General features: G+C 35.8%; 1 protein-coding gene across 1 annotated transcript in view; it reads left to right on the forward strand.

The window, feature by feature from the left end:
- Nucleotides 1-3,482: 3,482 nt before the first annotated feature.
- The window catches only part of LOC136987920 (uncharacterized), a 29,104-nt gene continuing 15,407 nt past the window's right edge, over nt 3,483-17,179 (forward strand). Inside the window, exons 1-3 of the mRNA XM_067285691.1 lie at nt 3,483-4,022; nt 8,862-9,066; nt 9,172-9,303. Coding sequence (XP_067141792.1) covers nt 8,884-9,066; nt 9,172-9,303 — 315 coding nt within the window. The 5' untranslated portion in view covers nt 3,483-4,022; nt 8,862-8,883. The remainder of the gene's footprint in view (nt 4,023-8,861; nt 9,067-9,171; nt 9,304-17,179) is intronic.

Here is a 17,179-nt window from a genome sequence, read left to right on the forward strand (position 1 = left end):
GTTGTTGCCTTGTTGTCCTTATTTCAATTAATATTAATATTATATTTGCCAACGTGGACTTAAATTATTAGTAGGACAGTTAAACTGATGTAAGCAAAACGCAGGAAGTTGGGTGCTAGTTCACACGGAAAAACAGTCTTTCTTTATTTAGCCTCCTGCACACATACTTTGGTTTTTACAACTGTGTGTTTCGGGCTATTACGCCCCTTTTTGATAATAAATATAAAAAAACTAACCAAAAAGATAGGTTATCCCACCCTTCCTGAGCGTGAAGAATGGAGGAATAAACTGATAGTGAATACAACAGAAATGGAAATACCAAACCATATAAGAAGAACGTTAGAGCTAGGAACTAATTTCAACGGACCAGCCATGATGAAAAAGGAAGACTTTGCTGTTTTCACGGAACATCTCTTATGGAAAATACCGGAAGAAGACAGAGAGACAACGAGAAAAGGTACGCAAAATATAATAACAAAATGTAAAGTTAAGCAAAAAACTATCAACAAAGTAAAGACATTTAATAGAAAGTTAAAAAACGCGAAGAATTTCCTAAAAGAAAATAACTTGGTACTACTCGAAAGTGACAAAACGAAACAAACCATAATTATGAAAGCGGAAAGGAAAAAGGAAATAATTGAAAAACTAATCCAAGATGGAGAATACAAGCTTCTCGAAAAACACTCCAGTAATATTATGTTAAAAAATTTAAACAAAGTTCTAACAAATTTAAAAACAAATAACTTAATAACCAAAGAAGATTTTGAAAAATTAATAAAGGAAAATAATAGAACACCTAAGTTTAATATAAGAATCAAAACCCATAAGAACCCGGTTAAGTATAGACCTTTAATTGACGTAAAAAAACTACGTGTATTACAATTTAGAAAAATTCTTAAATACCAAGTTAAATCTGTTAGAAACTTCTAACTATAGTTTACAAAACGTAGATGAGTTAATAAATAGGTTAAAGAATGATAATGTAACAATTAACAGTAATAACTATTATCTTTAGATATTAAGAATATGTACCCTAGCATAACTAAAAATAACGTTAAAACGTCATTACAGAACATCAATGCCCCCGATTGGATTATTGATCTTAGCATGTTAGTTATAGATAATAATTACTTCGAATATGAAAATAAATTCTACAGCCAAAAAGAAGGGATGCCGATGGGTACTTGAATAGGCCCAAAACTAGCAGAAATTGCTATGATAGAAATAGATAAGAAAATCGGTAACTTAAAAGGAATAACATTCTACAATAGGTATGTCGATGACTGTATAATAAAGTTAAATACTATTAAAATAAAGAAAACAGAACAAAATTATTATAAGAGACAATTGTACGAGCATATAAACATTGTAAGGGAGAAAAATAGAATAAACAACAACTTAGGCAGAACGATTGACCAATCATGGACAGCCATTCTTGACAGCGCCTAAGAAAACCGATAGTGCACTCAACACTCGAACATATTGTAGGACCGTGCTGAAACATCGAAAAGGATAATGTGTAAGTTAAAAAAACTACCAGAAGACCCATCATTGTCAAGAGTTGGATTCACACATATTGTAAGCCTTTTTATGTCGTATTAATTAATTTTTTGTACTTATGTTTTTAAAAAATTCACTGTTAGTGTATTCTTTCATTATTTGTAGTTAAATGTAACAGCCATTGTCACCCTGCTGATGAGGGGCTATTACGCCCCTCATCAACAGGGTGACAATGGCTTATGGTGACAATGGCTGTTACAGCCCGAAACACAGTTGTAAAAACCAAACTATGTGTACAGGAGGCTAAATAAAGAAAGACTGTTTTTTCGTGTAAACTAGCACCCAACTTCCTGCGTTTTGCTTACATAATATTGACAAATATAATATTAATATTGAAGATGCTAGTGTTGAAACAATAGCGAGGTTGAGGCAGAAGTTTTAAACGCGAAAACGTGTACGTCGGACGTTCGGCGCTGCTTTCCTGTAAGCCTAGAAGTTTGACAACGGCGTTTGAAAAGTCATGGAATCATGCTCGACAATCCAAACGCCATTTTCAAACTTCTAGGCTTACAGGAAAGCGGCGCCGAACGTCCGACGTATACGTTTTCACGTTTAAAACTTCGACCTCAACCTCTCTAATATACTTTTAAGGGTCCGCCAAACTAGACCGTTTCAATCTCGACCGAAACGGTCGAGAGAGATCGCACCAAGGCATAGTCCCAGACCTTGCTCACAATCTAGATTGAAATGCTCGGTGCGAACGGGGTATAATGCTCTAGTTTAGTAGTGTTACAGAGTATAATACGTATATTTTAATATTAAAAAAAAAACAAAAAAACAAAACCACTGAAAAATGTTACGTGTGTTTAACAAGGTTCGGGAAACTGAAAATTTTACCAACGGGTTCGGCCGAACCTGTGCAAACCCGCTGAATATCACCACTGGGTGTACTGAGCCTGAGTGCCGTGTATGCAAGCTCTCTGTTGTCCACTGGTCCAACACCTCCTCATAGTGTTGTCAGATATGGTCTTCGATTGCGACGTAAAGACATCTGTAGTGATACAGCATCCCTCCGAAACAGGTAAACTACAGATGGGATGCCATTGTGCCAGTGGCGTAGCGAGGGGCTGCAAGGGAGTGTATCATGCACCGGGAGCCACTCGCAGAGGGGCGCCCAAATGGTCTCCAAGACAAACTATATGCGTTTCTGGAGGGGAGAGAGGACGCCAGTTATGTGCGCTACGCCACTGCATTGTGCACGTTGTTTATAGGCCAAATGGGACGCAGCTTAACACCCTCTGCTGGTATTACACAATGAACTATCACGTTGTATCTCTAATGATTTCCATATCTGCTTGAGACTTATCTACATGCCAAGTTACACAGCGATACGACAAACTCTCGGTGCGCTATTATGGTAATGAGTGTATTTGAACGATGTCGCTAGAAGTAATTATTTTTAGCCTATCTAAAAATAATGTGCACTTTGTCCGGTATAAAGGCTTTAACACAGCTGGATAAGCAGATTCATGCCGTAGTCCGTTTCAAATAAAACGCGTTATTTCATTGGATTCCTTATCCAGCTGTATTAAATTAGCTTTACTATGAAACTAAGGCAACGCGACCAAATTAACACATTCACCACCTAGCGGGTAACTTTTGCGTAAATGTCTGTTTGTAAAAACATTTTTATAAAATATAAATTTTTCAAAACAGCAAAATAAAAACCTTATCATCACACGTAACAAGAATTATTTACAATATATTTTAAATATATTTGGATAATTGTTTTCGGAATAACGAAAAAATTCAACATTTTCATCTTTACGTCACATATTAAGAAATTTCTTTTAAAAAATCTCTAAATTAACTAATTAAAATTTATTCATGCATTATTTAAATAAACAACGAAAATAAACGGATTGTTTGAATCACGTGACTTTTAATAATTTAAAGTCAATCGCCTACGTCAGTAAAACGTCATATTCGTTCTGTTTAATTGTTTTCGTAAGGAGTAATTCGGCAGTGCTGGTGTGTCCGGCGTACGACGAGGCCCGCCGGGAGTTGGGCCAAGCCCTCTCCTTGGACCTGCACCAGACTCGTCATCTTAGCCAACTTTATTGGCCAAACGCGGGCATAGACCCGCGCCATCACATCTCAGCCCTCGAGCGGTACATTTACAAGACCGGCCGCTTCGCCTAGCCACCAGGCGGCGCATCGGAAGAAAAGCCGATAACGGCCACACCTTCCAGTATAAACCCGCGAACAAGAAAAAAAAAAAAAAAAAGAATTCGGCAGTGAACGCGGGCATAGACCCTCTCCACCACATTTCAGCCCTCGAGCGGTACTGTACATCCATAAGACCGGCCGCTTCACCTAGCCACCAGGCGGCGCATCGGAGGAGAAAGCCGATAACGGCCACAACCTCCAGTATAAACCCGAGAACAAGAACTAGAACTAGAACTAGAACAAGAACAAGAACAAGAACAAGAACAATTCGGCAGTGTTCGTAGAAAGCTGGTGTAAGTAGATATTGCTCGTTTATTTACAAATGTGAGAGAATCATTTACCATTATTGCTGTAACTTTATCAAGTGCATTGTCCTACTGATCATCTCTTGCTCATCTTTCTAATGCTGCAACATCCAATGGGATAATTCAAATTTTATTTACTCCAGGCAGGAGTGGACTTAAAGACTTCTGGTCTTAAGCTGTAACACATAACATGTCCTTCTCCTCCAATAAATAATGAAGCAGGTAATAATTCTAAGACCTAATACAGACTCATAATGCAAAGCCCTAAGCTACAGACTCATCATGTAAGGCTTTCAGGTATAGGCTCATTGCAAGGCCCTCAGCTACAGATTCAGAATGCAAAAATGTGAACCTATAAGCTGCAGTTGCTTCGATGATCTACAAATCCAATCACTGTTTTCACGTTCCTTGTTTAGTAGGTAATTCCTATAGAAGTCGAGGAGGATTCTTTCACAAGTTATGTTCCTCTAAAACAAGTTTCTCCGTTTCCTGCTTCAAAAGTTGGTGAACATTTCAAATTTCAAAAAATTGGAATTGGTGTTTTAAAGTAGATGTTTATCTGCAGATAAACTCATTATTTGTGTTTGATAGTACATGTCAACATGAGGTTTTCGTAATTATTAATTTTCATATAAGATGGTGGCTTGACTAACCCTATTCAGTTAATGTTACCTTAGGTAGCCAAGATGGCAGCTCATCTCTAATTCCAGCAAGGAAACAGTGGGACGCACGTTCTAACCTAACCTAACCTATTCTATTCTATTCTATTTTAATAATTTGGTTGCTAATAATTATGGTGATTTACTAGAATAGGTTAGGTTAGGTTAGAATGTGCGTCCCACTGTTTCCTTGCTGGAATTAGAGATGAGCCGCCATCTTGGCTACCTAAGGTAACATTAACCCATAAGTATAGATTCATTTATGTTGAGCTTAATTTATTTTTTTATAAGTAAAGCATGGTGCCAAGAAAAGAGAAAAGAATTCATTATTTTGATGGTGTGGACCCACACTCACTGAGTTGTTGTTGAAGAGTATAACAGGATGCACCTAGACTCGTCAGTCATACCTGCTGATCTGGATTCGGCTTGTTCAACTCTTCGGCAACTTATTGGTGATCGCGGGTCCTCGCCGGCATAGTAACGGATTCATTCGTCTTTACTTGTCGCCATGCTTTATCTGTAAAAGAATATACACAGATCAACATAAGTATAGACATAGATTGTAGTCATATACACTACGATCATAATTTACATATTCTTATTTTGTACGTAATAATGAAATCTAATTCTTTCATGTTGTGATCGTTGAGAAGTTCGGATGTTCTTGGCAACTTCTTGCCAACTGCCAGTCTATTTTGAATTTATTACTTCTTACTCGATGTCGTGTAAAAGAATAAAGAAAGACCAAAGAAAAATTTTACAAAATCAATATTGTAAATTTGATTGTAAAATAACGTGTGCAATGCTTAAATACTAGCAATTATTTAAGGATTATTTCATAAATCTTACATTAATTTAAACATAAAGGTAACATAAATGATTTATAAATTAAAGTAAAATAACTTAAACAGAAAGAAATCGGCATTATTGAGCAGAAGAATTAGCACAAATAGAAAGGAATTAGTATTAACAAATAGATGATTTAGGTATATCAACTTTATTAAATATGTAGATAATTATCAAAGGCTGGTTACAATTTGGGTACAAGTGTAATATTAAGCATTTAACAAGTTTAGGTTAAATAGTTTGGGATAAATGAAAGAACTAGAACTATTCTGTAAAGCAGTTTCTCAGTTTTTTTCTACTTGGAGATCGGTAAAATTGTCGACAGTTTTATATGGACTAGTAATTACATGCAGCTATGAATTATGCTTATGTAAGTAACAAACTACATACAGTAATGCTAGATTAATATTTAAATGACACCCATAAAAAACTGTGCCCACATCAGTACATTTAGATATATTTTCTTTTTTAAACCAATTTTTAGTTGACATTGAGGCATGAATGAGAGCATTATCTTGTTGAAACTTTTATTTATGACCTCCAATTAATGCACCAAATGTAATCATAATAGAGAGGTTGAGGCTTAAACGCAAAAATGTGTACATCGGACGTTCGGCGCCGCTTTCCCGTAAGCCTAGAAGTTTGACAATTGCATTTGGAAAGTCAGTGGAGTCATGCTCGACATTCCAAATGCCATTGTCAAACTTCTAGGCTTACGGGAAAGCGGCGCCGAACGTCCGACGTAAGCGTTTTAAACTTTGGCTTCAACCTCGCTATTATTATACAATAATTCTTGATGCTTTTCTGAGATTCATATTTTTGTCAACAAATACTAAATCAGTTTTACCTCTCCATCCAAAACTGTCCCAAATCATTACAGACCCATCCCCTTGTTGCCGGCTTATTTTAACTCTGCTTTCTTTTCTTAAATCGTGCCAATAATATGAAAACCCATCAGGGCAATCTAAATTAAACTTTTTTTTCATCGCTAAACATTATTTCTTGCCATTCTTCAGTCCATCCCATCTTGTCTTTAGCCCAGTTTAAATGCATTGATTTGTTAAAGGTGGTTTCAACTTCATTTTTAAATATTTTACATCGGAGAATTTTAAAAAACAATGATAAACAGTCACATGAGATACATCTACTGGTAATTCAGCAGTAGCTTGCCTTGTTGACATGTTTTATTAGTTATAAGCTTCAAAACTTGTCTCTCATTTTTGAATGTTAAGCATTTAGACCGTCCTGACTTCCTTTTTTACCTGTAATTTTCACCTTGTTGCAAAATGTTTAGAATAGCATTTGTAGATCTATTTACAGCTGCAACTTGCCTCGGAGACTTGCCTGAACTACCCAAATAATAAATTTTGCATATTTCTTGCTCCTGAAGTACAGTTCCACGAGACATTGTCGAAAATGTTTATATAACATTAAATAAAACATTCAAAAAAGCCCCAGGACAGTTAAAAATGATGACATATAACGTAGTGGTAATATTTTTAATTATTATTATGATAAATTAATTTTTAAGAGACTTTTAAGTGGTGGTCCTATACTTTTGTAACAGACTGTAGTTAATAGTTGCTAAGATATGCCCTCGTTACAATTAACTTTTATCAATATTGTGACTATTGTTCATTTTGTTTGTTCCTAGTGGATAGTATGATAGTCAGGGATGTAACTAGAAATTTCTGAGTGTGGGTCACCCATGTTGCTGATGGCTCGGTAGATTATGTAAAAATCACATTAGACCCAAGATTACTATCAACATATTATTGTGCAGGAGCTGTCTTATCAGTAAGATGGCTCCTTGTATGTCGTATGCAAATCAGTAATAAGTAGAGCGTGAGAGGCGGAAGAGCATTAGCCCTTGCCACCCCATATGGCTGCGTCCCTGATAGTGCAAACCTGTCTTTCATTTTAAGATTAATCAATCAATTTTTGAAGCTTCTGAAAGATCAATTGATCCAGAATGGGTTTTGAGCCTGACTTTTATTTATTGTGCTGATGTGATACTGGTTATGCTACCAAGATCTCTCTATATCTGATCTTTACTTTCAGAATTTCTTAAATTTAATTATTAAAAATTAATTTCTAGTGATTTAATTTAGTATTTAACACAAGATGGTGGTTTAATTTTTTATCGTTTGATCAAATTTTGAAATATGGTAATTAATAATGAGCTTAATTCTACCATTGAAATAATCCAGGTCTTAGCTCTCCATGTAAATGGAAATCACTATGTCATCTGGCAGTTGTAGTGCCACGAAAGTATATATTATAGGTAACGTTATGTTAAATTTTGAATAAATTAATATACTTTCAAGAACAGTAATTATATAATAACAACTCATAATCCATACAGTAATTATGTATGACAATCAATAAATAACCATTCAACAATAAAACATAATGAGTGCATTTTATTTTATACATAATCACCTTGGCTGTTAAGACATTTATATCATTGTTTAACAAGTCTCGTGATTCGGTGTTCTGAAAATTCTACGAGTCGGCCATGGAGCAAAGCCTGGACGGCACTTCGTATCTCTGTATTGGAATGAAATCGTCTGCTTTTTGTTGCTTTTTTTCAGTGCACCAAAGACACTACAATCACACTGTCTTCATTTGGGTTAGTTTTAAGTGTGTGTTGCACATTTATCATGTGTTGATAAATTTCCATAGGTTAAGTCCTTTCTGCAGTTAGGAATTGTATTAGGGCACATCACTCTAGATGATTGCATTTTACCATAGGATCACAAGCATTACCAATTGGACATGCTATTATTGGCCTTAACCATACTTCTCATTTCCCTCCAGGTAGCACAACTATGCAAGTTAATTTTGAAGCACTGTGCTCTTTGGCTGGTTACTTATTGATCATCCTTTACATTATTACATGAAACATCAAATGCATAAATGGCTACTCTACTTATGTTTAATTGTATTCTTGTGATTCTTGAGGAGGAAAGGAGACTTCTTAATTAATATATTCACTTCATTAGCTTAGAAAATCTCATTCTATCTTATCTTAGTTTCCTTCTTTTTTGAGATTAAAGATCACACAGTATCTATCCTATTTTAACCTTATTGATACTCTAACAGGAAAACTATGCAAATGGTAGTTAATCATATACCAGAAATTGAATTGTTAAGAAAGCCATAACTATAAGAACACTTTAGCAACTGTTAACCAATTCACGCATTTTTCTATTAATTTCATTTGCAGTGTTTTTCTAATAATGCATTCCGTTCTAATAAGTTGGCATATAAATAGACAGAAAATGCTTTATTTTAATCATTAATTATCATTTCTGTTTAGAGTTGAAAATTGAAATAACAAAATGCTGAAAAATCCATACTCTGCCGACGTTCTTCCTACTTCGGATTTCGATATTGCCAACATCAAACAAGAACCAGAATGGGAACACGAGAACGATATTAAGAGTGCGCTAGAATTTGAATCAGAAGAAGTCCAACTCCAGTCTGATGAACTTAATATCGTCAAAGTCGAGCAGGATAATTTGGTGAGTAAAAGAACTATAAACATAAAATATGTAGAGTGTATTTTAGTGTGTGTATTATTTTTAAAGATATTACTCTTTATTCTAACTAAATGTCACTTACAACAGGATAGTGTAATTAAAACAGATCCGCAATCTGTTTCAGAAGATGAATCTTTTTCAGAAAGTAATCGAGTAAATTCTCAAGAAAGTGCCGCCGATGATTTATCAAAGAATAATTGCGAAAGAAATTTACATGTCGTAAGTATCTGTTTACGGAACATATATTTTCAAATGCGTATTTGGTTCTATTTATGTAACGAGCATACATATTGATAAATTGATGTGCAAAATATTATATGTAAATAATGAATTTTGTTTATGTTGTTTCCATAGATTAGAGGCTATCCATAAATGATGTCCACACTGGAAGGGAGGGAGAGGTTGAGCTTCAGTGGAAGTTCATTTATTTCATTAAATCTTATCCAGTTTATTCGTTCTATTATATGTATTTCAAAATTTCTTGTATGTTTCATTTCTGCTTATGGTATTCATCATTCATAAAGTAATAAAGGTTTTAGAGGGGTCAAATTTTGTTGGACATCCAAAGAGGAGGTCACAGACTTGGACAAACTGGAACAAGAGGGGAAGTGGGAGTAAAAAACTTCAAGAAAAATGCAGACATAATTTATGGAAAGTCCCTTACTGGATGAAATTTAACTTATTATTGTTTGTTTAGTGTTATTGTGTAGGTGCTTAGCTGGAATTTAGCTTACAGTTTACTTTTATTTCATTTAATTGAAAAAATATACAGTATATATGTTCAGAGTTTTAGTATATTATCTTTTTGACAGATATAAGTGTTTCTATAAATGTATATGAAAGTTAAATGGATTGGATTGATGGAATAAGTGGGTGATCTGCAGGGGGTGCCTCTCAAAAGGCTTTTTTTGTGGGGAAATTGGCCTCTATTTAAAAGCTAGATACATGAAAAAACCTTTCAAACACTCCAAACAGCTCGTCCATTGGTGATACATGAAATACCAGTGTTTAGTGGCTTTTTCTGCTTGGCAACTATTGGGTGAAATTCAAATGTGTGCAAGTCAAAAAATGGTGTTCCATATTGTAAACAGAATTCAGTTCTTGAAGCGGTATCTTAATACCATATTTACTCTCGTATAAGTTGAGGTTTTGATTCATTTTTCACTGCTTCAAAAACCTAAATCGTCCTGTACGCGTGAGCAAAGGATTCTTTGTGTTTTTGAAATAACTTCTGTGAACCAGGTTCATGCTGCATTATAGGTCTACAGTCTATTTATAGTAAGTTGGCACCCACTTTAAACAAACTAAGATATGCCCCCCTTTGTTTATTAGTTTAAACCTACGTCCATCATTTAAAACCATGTTGCATCTCATTTGTCTGCAGAAAATAGTTTCCCAATACTTATAAAATTATTAATGAAATACGGGTCACTTAGCAATGATTATAAATGTAGTTATTTCATATATGATAAATTGTTATTTTTAATGACTGTTAGCACATTCTGAATCATTAAAAATAAACTTTTTTTGGTCATGCGCATTATAGTGTTTTGGTTTTGTTTTGTATTCATCTCACATTAATATTTTATTTGTGATTAAATGAAATAATTAGATTTATTAATACAATTCTAATTTTTTCTTTATTTTGATCTTTAAAGTCACACCTCGTCCTATACGCGAAATCGTCTTATACGCAAGTAAATACGGTAAATAAAATTTAAATTGTAGTCAGAGCAATGGAAAAGTTTTATAAGAGTATTTTAGGCTTTATTGGTTTATGGCAACATAACACATGGGCAATCTGCCAAAGGTGAATGCCTTCCAGGAGATCTTTCATGGGAAACTGATCCCTATTTAGTTGTTACTAAGGTGAAGAAAACCTGGAAAACTCCACGTGGCCTGTCCATTGGTTGGGTGCAAACCCACAACCAAATACTAGTGTTTAGTGACTTTATTCACTTGGTCACTGGTGGACTAAGTATACTTTTAACTTCAATTTTTGGATATGCTAATTCTAATAACATTAGATGGCTGATAACTGATCTATGGTTGCAATAAGTAGTTATTACTATATTACATGCAAAAGAGCAAGTTATCTGAATGTCAGATATCTGAAAGGTCATCCTGAACATTAAGTGTATAAACTTATAACAAACTATTACGATTACAGTTTGATTCCAGGAGACTCATTTTTAAAGAGCTGTCATGAATCAAATCCTCATTTCCTAGAAAATTTATCATTGTAAACTGAGTTTCTATTGCCAGAAATATCATATAAACTGTAAAATTCTATACCATGATGTCCAATGAAATATATGGCATTTCAACATAGACCTTCTACAGATCATAAAATCATTCAGTTTTCATTCGGGGCTTAATAATGATAACACTACACTATATAATAATAATAATAATAAGTAAATGCAAAACACTTTACATAGAAAAAGGAATCCTGATGAAAGAAGACTTTGCACTTCGAAATGGAGACGTTATTTAATCCATGGAAGAGGGCAAGTTCTACAAGTATTTAGGATTCCAACAGGCCAAACTAACAGAACATACACAAATAAAGCAATGATTAATTAAAAAATATCAAAGTAGGTTAAATATGCTATTCTCAGAACACAGTTAAAGCAATAAACACGTATGTCATCCCAGTACTCGCATATTCTTTTGGAGTCATACATTGGACTCACACAGATCTCGAGCAACTCCAAAGGAAAACAAGAACAACACTCACTAACCATAAACATCATCATCCTAAATCTGCCACAGAAAGATTAACCCTTCCACGTAAAGATGGTGGACGTGGTCTGATTGACATTGTATTTGTTTGTAGTGAAGGTTAATTGTCACTGTGAGAGTTTTTCCACAGAAAACAAGAAACATCACAGTTACATAAAGCAGTAACTCTAGCAGACTCAAATAACACGCCATTAAACTTACACTCACATCGTATGGACACAACACAACATATAAAAAGCATAGACACCATTAAGCAATCGTGGGCTCGAAAGGCACTCCATGGCAGGCATCCTTATGATCTGGTCCAGGATTTTGTTGACAAAACTGCGTCAAACAGCTGGTTAGCTCGGGGATGCCTCTTTGGGGAGACGGAAGGATTCATGATTGCCATACAGGATCAGGTCATAAATACTAAAAACTACAGAAAATGTATACTCAGGGATACAACACTCACAAATGAAACATGCAAAAAATGTCACATTATGCCAGAAACTATACAGCACATCATTCTGGCTGCAAGCTCTTGGCACAGAGAGATTATTTACACAGACATAATCAAGTAGCAAATATAATACACCAAGAGCTTGCAAACAAATACAAATTATTAGAGATCCACAAACCAAACTACAAATACATTCCACAGACAGTATTGGAAAATGTCATGCACAAAATGCAGTATGACAGAGCCGTAATCACAGATAAAACAATTTACCACAACAGACCAGATATCACACTCATTGACAAACACAATAAAATTACATACATTATAGACATATCTATTCCAAACACTCAAAATGTACAAAACACATGCACCAAAAAAATCAGCAAGTACACAGAACTTGCCCAGGAAATAAAGCTTAGTTCACACTGAGTGAATAGCGAATGCGAAAAGCGGATTGCGAATATTAAGCAGCCAATCATTTACAAGCAAGCAAGAGCGTCATCTCGAAAGACAAAATGGCTGCTTCCGATATCTTGTTGTTAATCCTGTTTGTTTATTTGTTGAGTAAAAAACATACATTAAAAAGTAAACGATGCTGGGTGAGAAGTATATTAAAAAATTGCGAATTACGTGGTTACCGTGCTAATTTGGTGCTAGAGATGAGACTGAATGACAGAGAGAATATTTTTAGGTAGGACTGTTTACACTAATTTTTATCCTCTTTAGTAAGAAAATATATGAGTAACAAAAAATTTATTATAACACTCTTTATGAATGACGAAAGAATTATTCGACGAATTGCTCCGTAGAGTAGGGTCATTGATACGCAAAAAGGACACGAATTTTTGTAAGGCCATATCTCCGAGAGAACGTTTAGAAGTCGCATTAAGGTAAGGAATTTTGAGTTTATTAAGCATCTTTACTATTAATCGATTGAAATAAAACAAATTTGATTTTATGTCGATAAGCAAGCAAGCATACTTGTCTCTGATATAGTTTAGTTCGTTTAAAATTTATTTTTTGCCACTAACATAAGTTTATCCATTGATTCAGAGAATAATTTTTATGATTAGATATAAGATACAGACTTCCTTATTTAATTTCTTAATCCACAAAAAATCTTTCAAAAGTGGATTTAAATATAAAATTGATATTTAAAACTTATATGTTTATAGATATTTATTCTTAACACAAACGTTTTCAATCCAATCAAGATCATCATCAGGTAAAAATAGAACATTACAAAATAGAACAACAAGTTCAAAATACAAAAAATATAACGGCTAACCAATATGTAACTAACAGCACAATAACGTTTCTAAATATCAACAAATTAATAAAAATGCTGCTAAAATTTAAAATTAACAATAAAATATTAATATATAACAAACAAATAGTGTATACAAAATATTAATACCTCCGTCTTAATAAACAAATTAATAACACTAAATATTAACACTGCTTAATAAGCTGTACAGAGTTTTTCATTTAACTATACATATTAATAAAGCTACCGTTCTTATTTGAAGTTTATAACTGCAAACTTCCATGCGGAAGGAAGCCCCTCGGCATCTCTTGCGTTAATGCAATTCCCTTTAAGCTTGCTTTTATAGATTTCTAATTTTTCGGCTGTTCTTGCCAAGGTCGGGGAGTGTATTTGCTTCAGTATATCTGCTTCATCCCATCTTACTATTGAGCCTTCCTAACTAACGCTCTAAACGCTGCTAATTTATATTTATAGGGATCGTTAGAGCCAGCCGGAATATAAAGTGGGCTATGAGTTGGTTTAATAAATACCTCGGTAGATATACGTCCCTCTCTAAACATAACCTTAATGTTCAAAAAATGTATCATAACAGAGCTTTTTTGCTCTAGTTTTAAGCTTAGGCCATCTTCATTATCATTGATCTTGTCAATAAATCTAGCAATTAAACGATTGCTTTTCCAAATTATGAATATATCATCGACATACCTTTTGTAGTATACGATGCTGTTCTTGAAACTACGCAAAACTTTTACCTCAAGCCTACTAACAACAAGCTCACACAATAGCCCAGAAATTGGGCTTCCCATAGGGACCCCTCGGCATTGCTTATACATTTGTCCTTCAAACTCAAAGAAAGACTCGCAGCAAACAAGATTAACCATCTCTACCAACTCATTCCTATGATGTGCTAAAGCGGGGTTTACTCTGGTCAAAAAATCCAAAAGTGCTTCTACACAAGATTCAATCTTGATAGAAGGGAACAAATTTTCGTAATCCAATACAGTCCCAACTTCGTCATCAACTAAGTACACCTCTTGTAGTTCTTTGACCACCGTTACCGGATCCTTAGCCACCAATTCATTGCTTTCCATCTTGGAGGAGATATACTCATGCAACCTTTTTTCAAGGAGGAACGTAGGCGTGTGGCTGTACGCCATATTTTTGTACATATGAATTTTAGATTTAATTAGTTTTAATAATTTTCTCTCCTTCTTAACCCTTCTTTCTAATTTCCTTTGTCCATTGTTCTGGCTTCTGGGAACGCGGGCTTCCCACTCCCCACCCACCAGGGGGTCGTGTGGAACAAAGAGTTCGAGTGGGAGGACGAGTAAAATCTGGGTCATCGAAGAGTCACTTTTTCCCCGGCCGGACAAGAAGAAGCACGGACGAGAACGGCGAGCTCGTGAGACGGAATTCTACGAGGGCCGAGTAGAGAGCCGTGAGGTGAGGATCCGGACCGTAGAGTCAAAGACACTGACAAGAAATTATCCTAAAAGGTATTTTTACAACGTTGACGAACCCAGAGATACGCAGAATAAACCACCAGCCAGCATCGGAGTTCAGCGAGAACAAGGGTACCCCACTATCCTATCAATTCTTCTCACTTCCTACTTTTATACTTTTCTATCCTTTTAGGTTTAAGTTAGTTAAGAATCGCGCGGGTTTTATTGTTACAATCAGACAACAAGAGAAATTGGACTGAGGGAATCCACAAAGAACTTATTTGTATATATTATTAATCGCGAAATTAAATTTGTTTTAATTGAATTCACGTGTCTGTGTATTCCTATCGCGCTTCACACTTTACATTGGCGTCCGCGACAGGATTCCCTCCTCGTCGATCCAATTCTCTGTATAGCTGTACTGATTATCAGTCATCGTTGTAAGGTATATGGAGGACAAAGGTACTCCCAGTATGAGTTTAGTGGCCGAAAGCCACAGTGAGAACCCACCACTCGTGGTTACTGGATTCTTAGGGATGATCCCCACTTTCTCGAATTCGCCTAGCGACACGGTAAATATAAATCAACTATTTAGAACCATTGATAATGTGGCTAAGTTAGCCCAATGGGGGGACGAGGTTAAGGTGGCTGCGTTGCAAGCTAAACTAAAGGGGGAACCATTAAACACTTTCTTTTGTTTATTGGAGCAAACGCCTGCACCAACGTTTAAGGAAATTGAGCAAGACCTAATTAAATGTTTCCAGAAGCACGAAGGAAGGGGCTTACTCGATCAATTATTAAATTTGAGGCAAGGAGGAAAGGAATTAGTCAGTGAATATATCATTAGGACTAAAACAATAATGTCTAGGGCTATCCGGAGTAACCCAAATATCGCGACATTCAGAGACGAGATTATCAAGGAGAGGTTCATCAGGGGATTAGACATAAGTATCAGAAGTCACGTGTGTCGCATGGGACCTGCTACCTTAGAGAAAGCCTTTGAATACGCTGAAAGGGAGGAAGAGCTAGAAAGGGAATGTAGTAATCCTAGCGACCTCAAAACGGTCTGTCATAACTTCCAGAGCGAAGTGGGTGCTGATTGTACACGTCCTGGAGTGAGCCCTAAAAATACTCTAAAGGATGAGGATCGATTGGCTAGTTTAGAAAAAGGGTTGAAGACCCTGTTCGAAATAGTTTCCAAGATGGCCGAAAACCCGACCCAGACTACTAAGTCGCCTAATATTAACGGCAGACTTTGTTTCATTTGCAATAGCCCAAATCACTTGGCTCGGAAATGCCCCAAAAGAAAAAGTTCGGAATTGAAACCAGCCCGGGAACCCGATCAGGGTCAGTGTCGCGTTCCCATCCTCACATTTAAATTGACCGAATTTTCACCTTCGGAGAGGGGACTCCCGTTAATAAGTGGTAGGGTAGCAGGGATAGAGATTAAGTTCTTAATTGACTCTGGTGCAGAAAGGTCTTTAGTTGATATAGCGCTGACTCGAAACGCGAAAATAGCTAAGTCTTTCCAAAGTTCAAGAAGGGGTGAGATCACCCATATCAGAGGTATCAACGGCACGATCTCCACATGTAAGGAAGTCCTAAAGGGATCCATAATCTACAAGGATGCGATAACACCTGCTTCTCTTTGTTGTATGGAATTCCCGGATAGGCTAGAATACCAAGGGATTTTGGGGATGGATGTTATCAATTTAGTCCCGTCATTGATAATTGATGGATGTACATTCATAAACCGTGAAGCTAGAGTGATGAACCATAGTCCTCGCCCATCGATCATGTATTTCGATTGCTTAAGTTGTACTCCGATTGACACCGCCATAACCCCAGGAACTACAAAAGCTAATGACGAAAATCAGGTGACTCGCGTCCTCGATAAGTATCCCGGTTTGTCTTCGGAGGGGGTCGAAGATTTGAAAAACACCGATCTTTTTATGCATAGTCCCAGTTTCCACCATAGAGTAGTAGAATCACAAATGGAGGACGATTTTTTTAAAAAAATGAAACTATGGTCTTGCGAAAGCTCAAAGGAACATGCATCAGGGTCTTGCCGGAAAGGGTGTCCAGCCAGAATTCCAGTTGGAAGGAGGTGTGTTAGTCCACGTTAAACCAGGAAGAGATGGACTTTATAACTGGAAGCGGATATGTGTAGGTCAGAAAATGGGTGAGGAGGTTGTTAGA

Source organism: Centruroides vittatus, unplaced genomic scaffold, assembly GCF_030686945.1.
Source record: "Centruroides vittatus isolate TY-2023 unplaced genomic scaffold, ASM3068694v2 scaffold_2906, whole genome shotgun sequence".
Classification (NCBI taxonomy): domain Eukaryota; kingdom Metazoa; phylum Arthropoda; class Arachnida; order Scorpiones; family Buthidae; genus Centruroides; species Centruroides vittatus.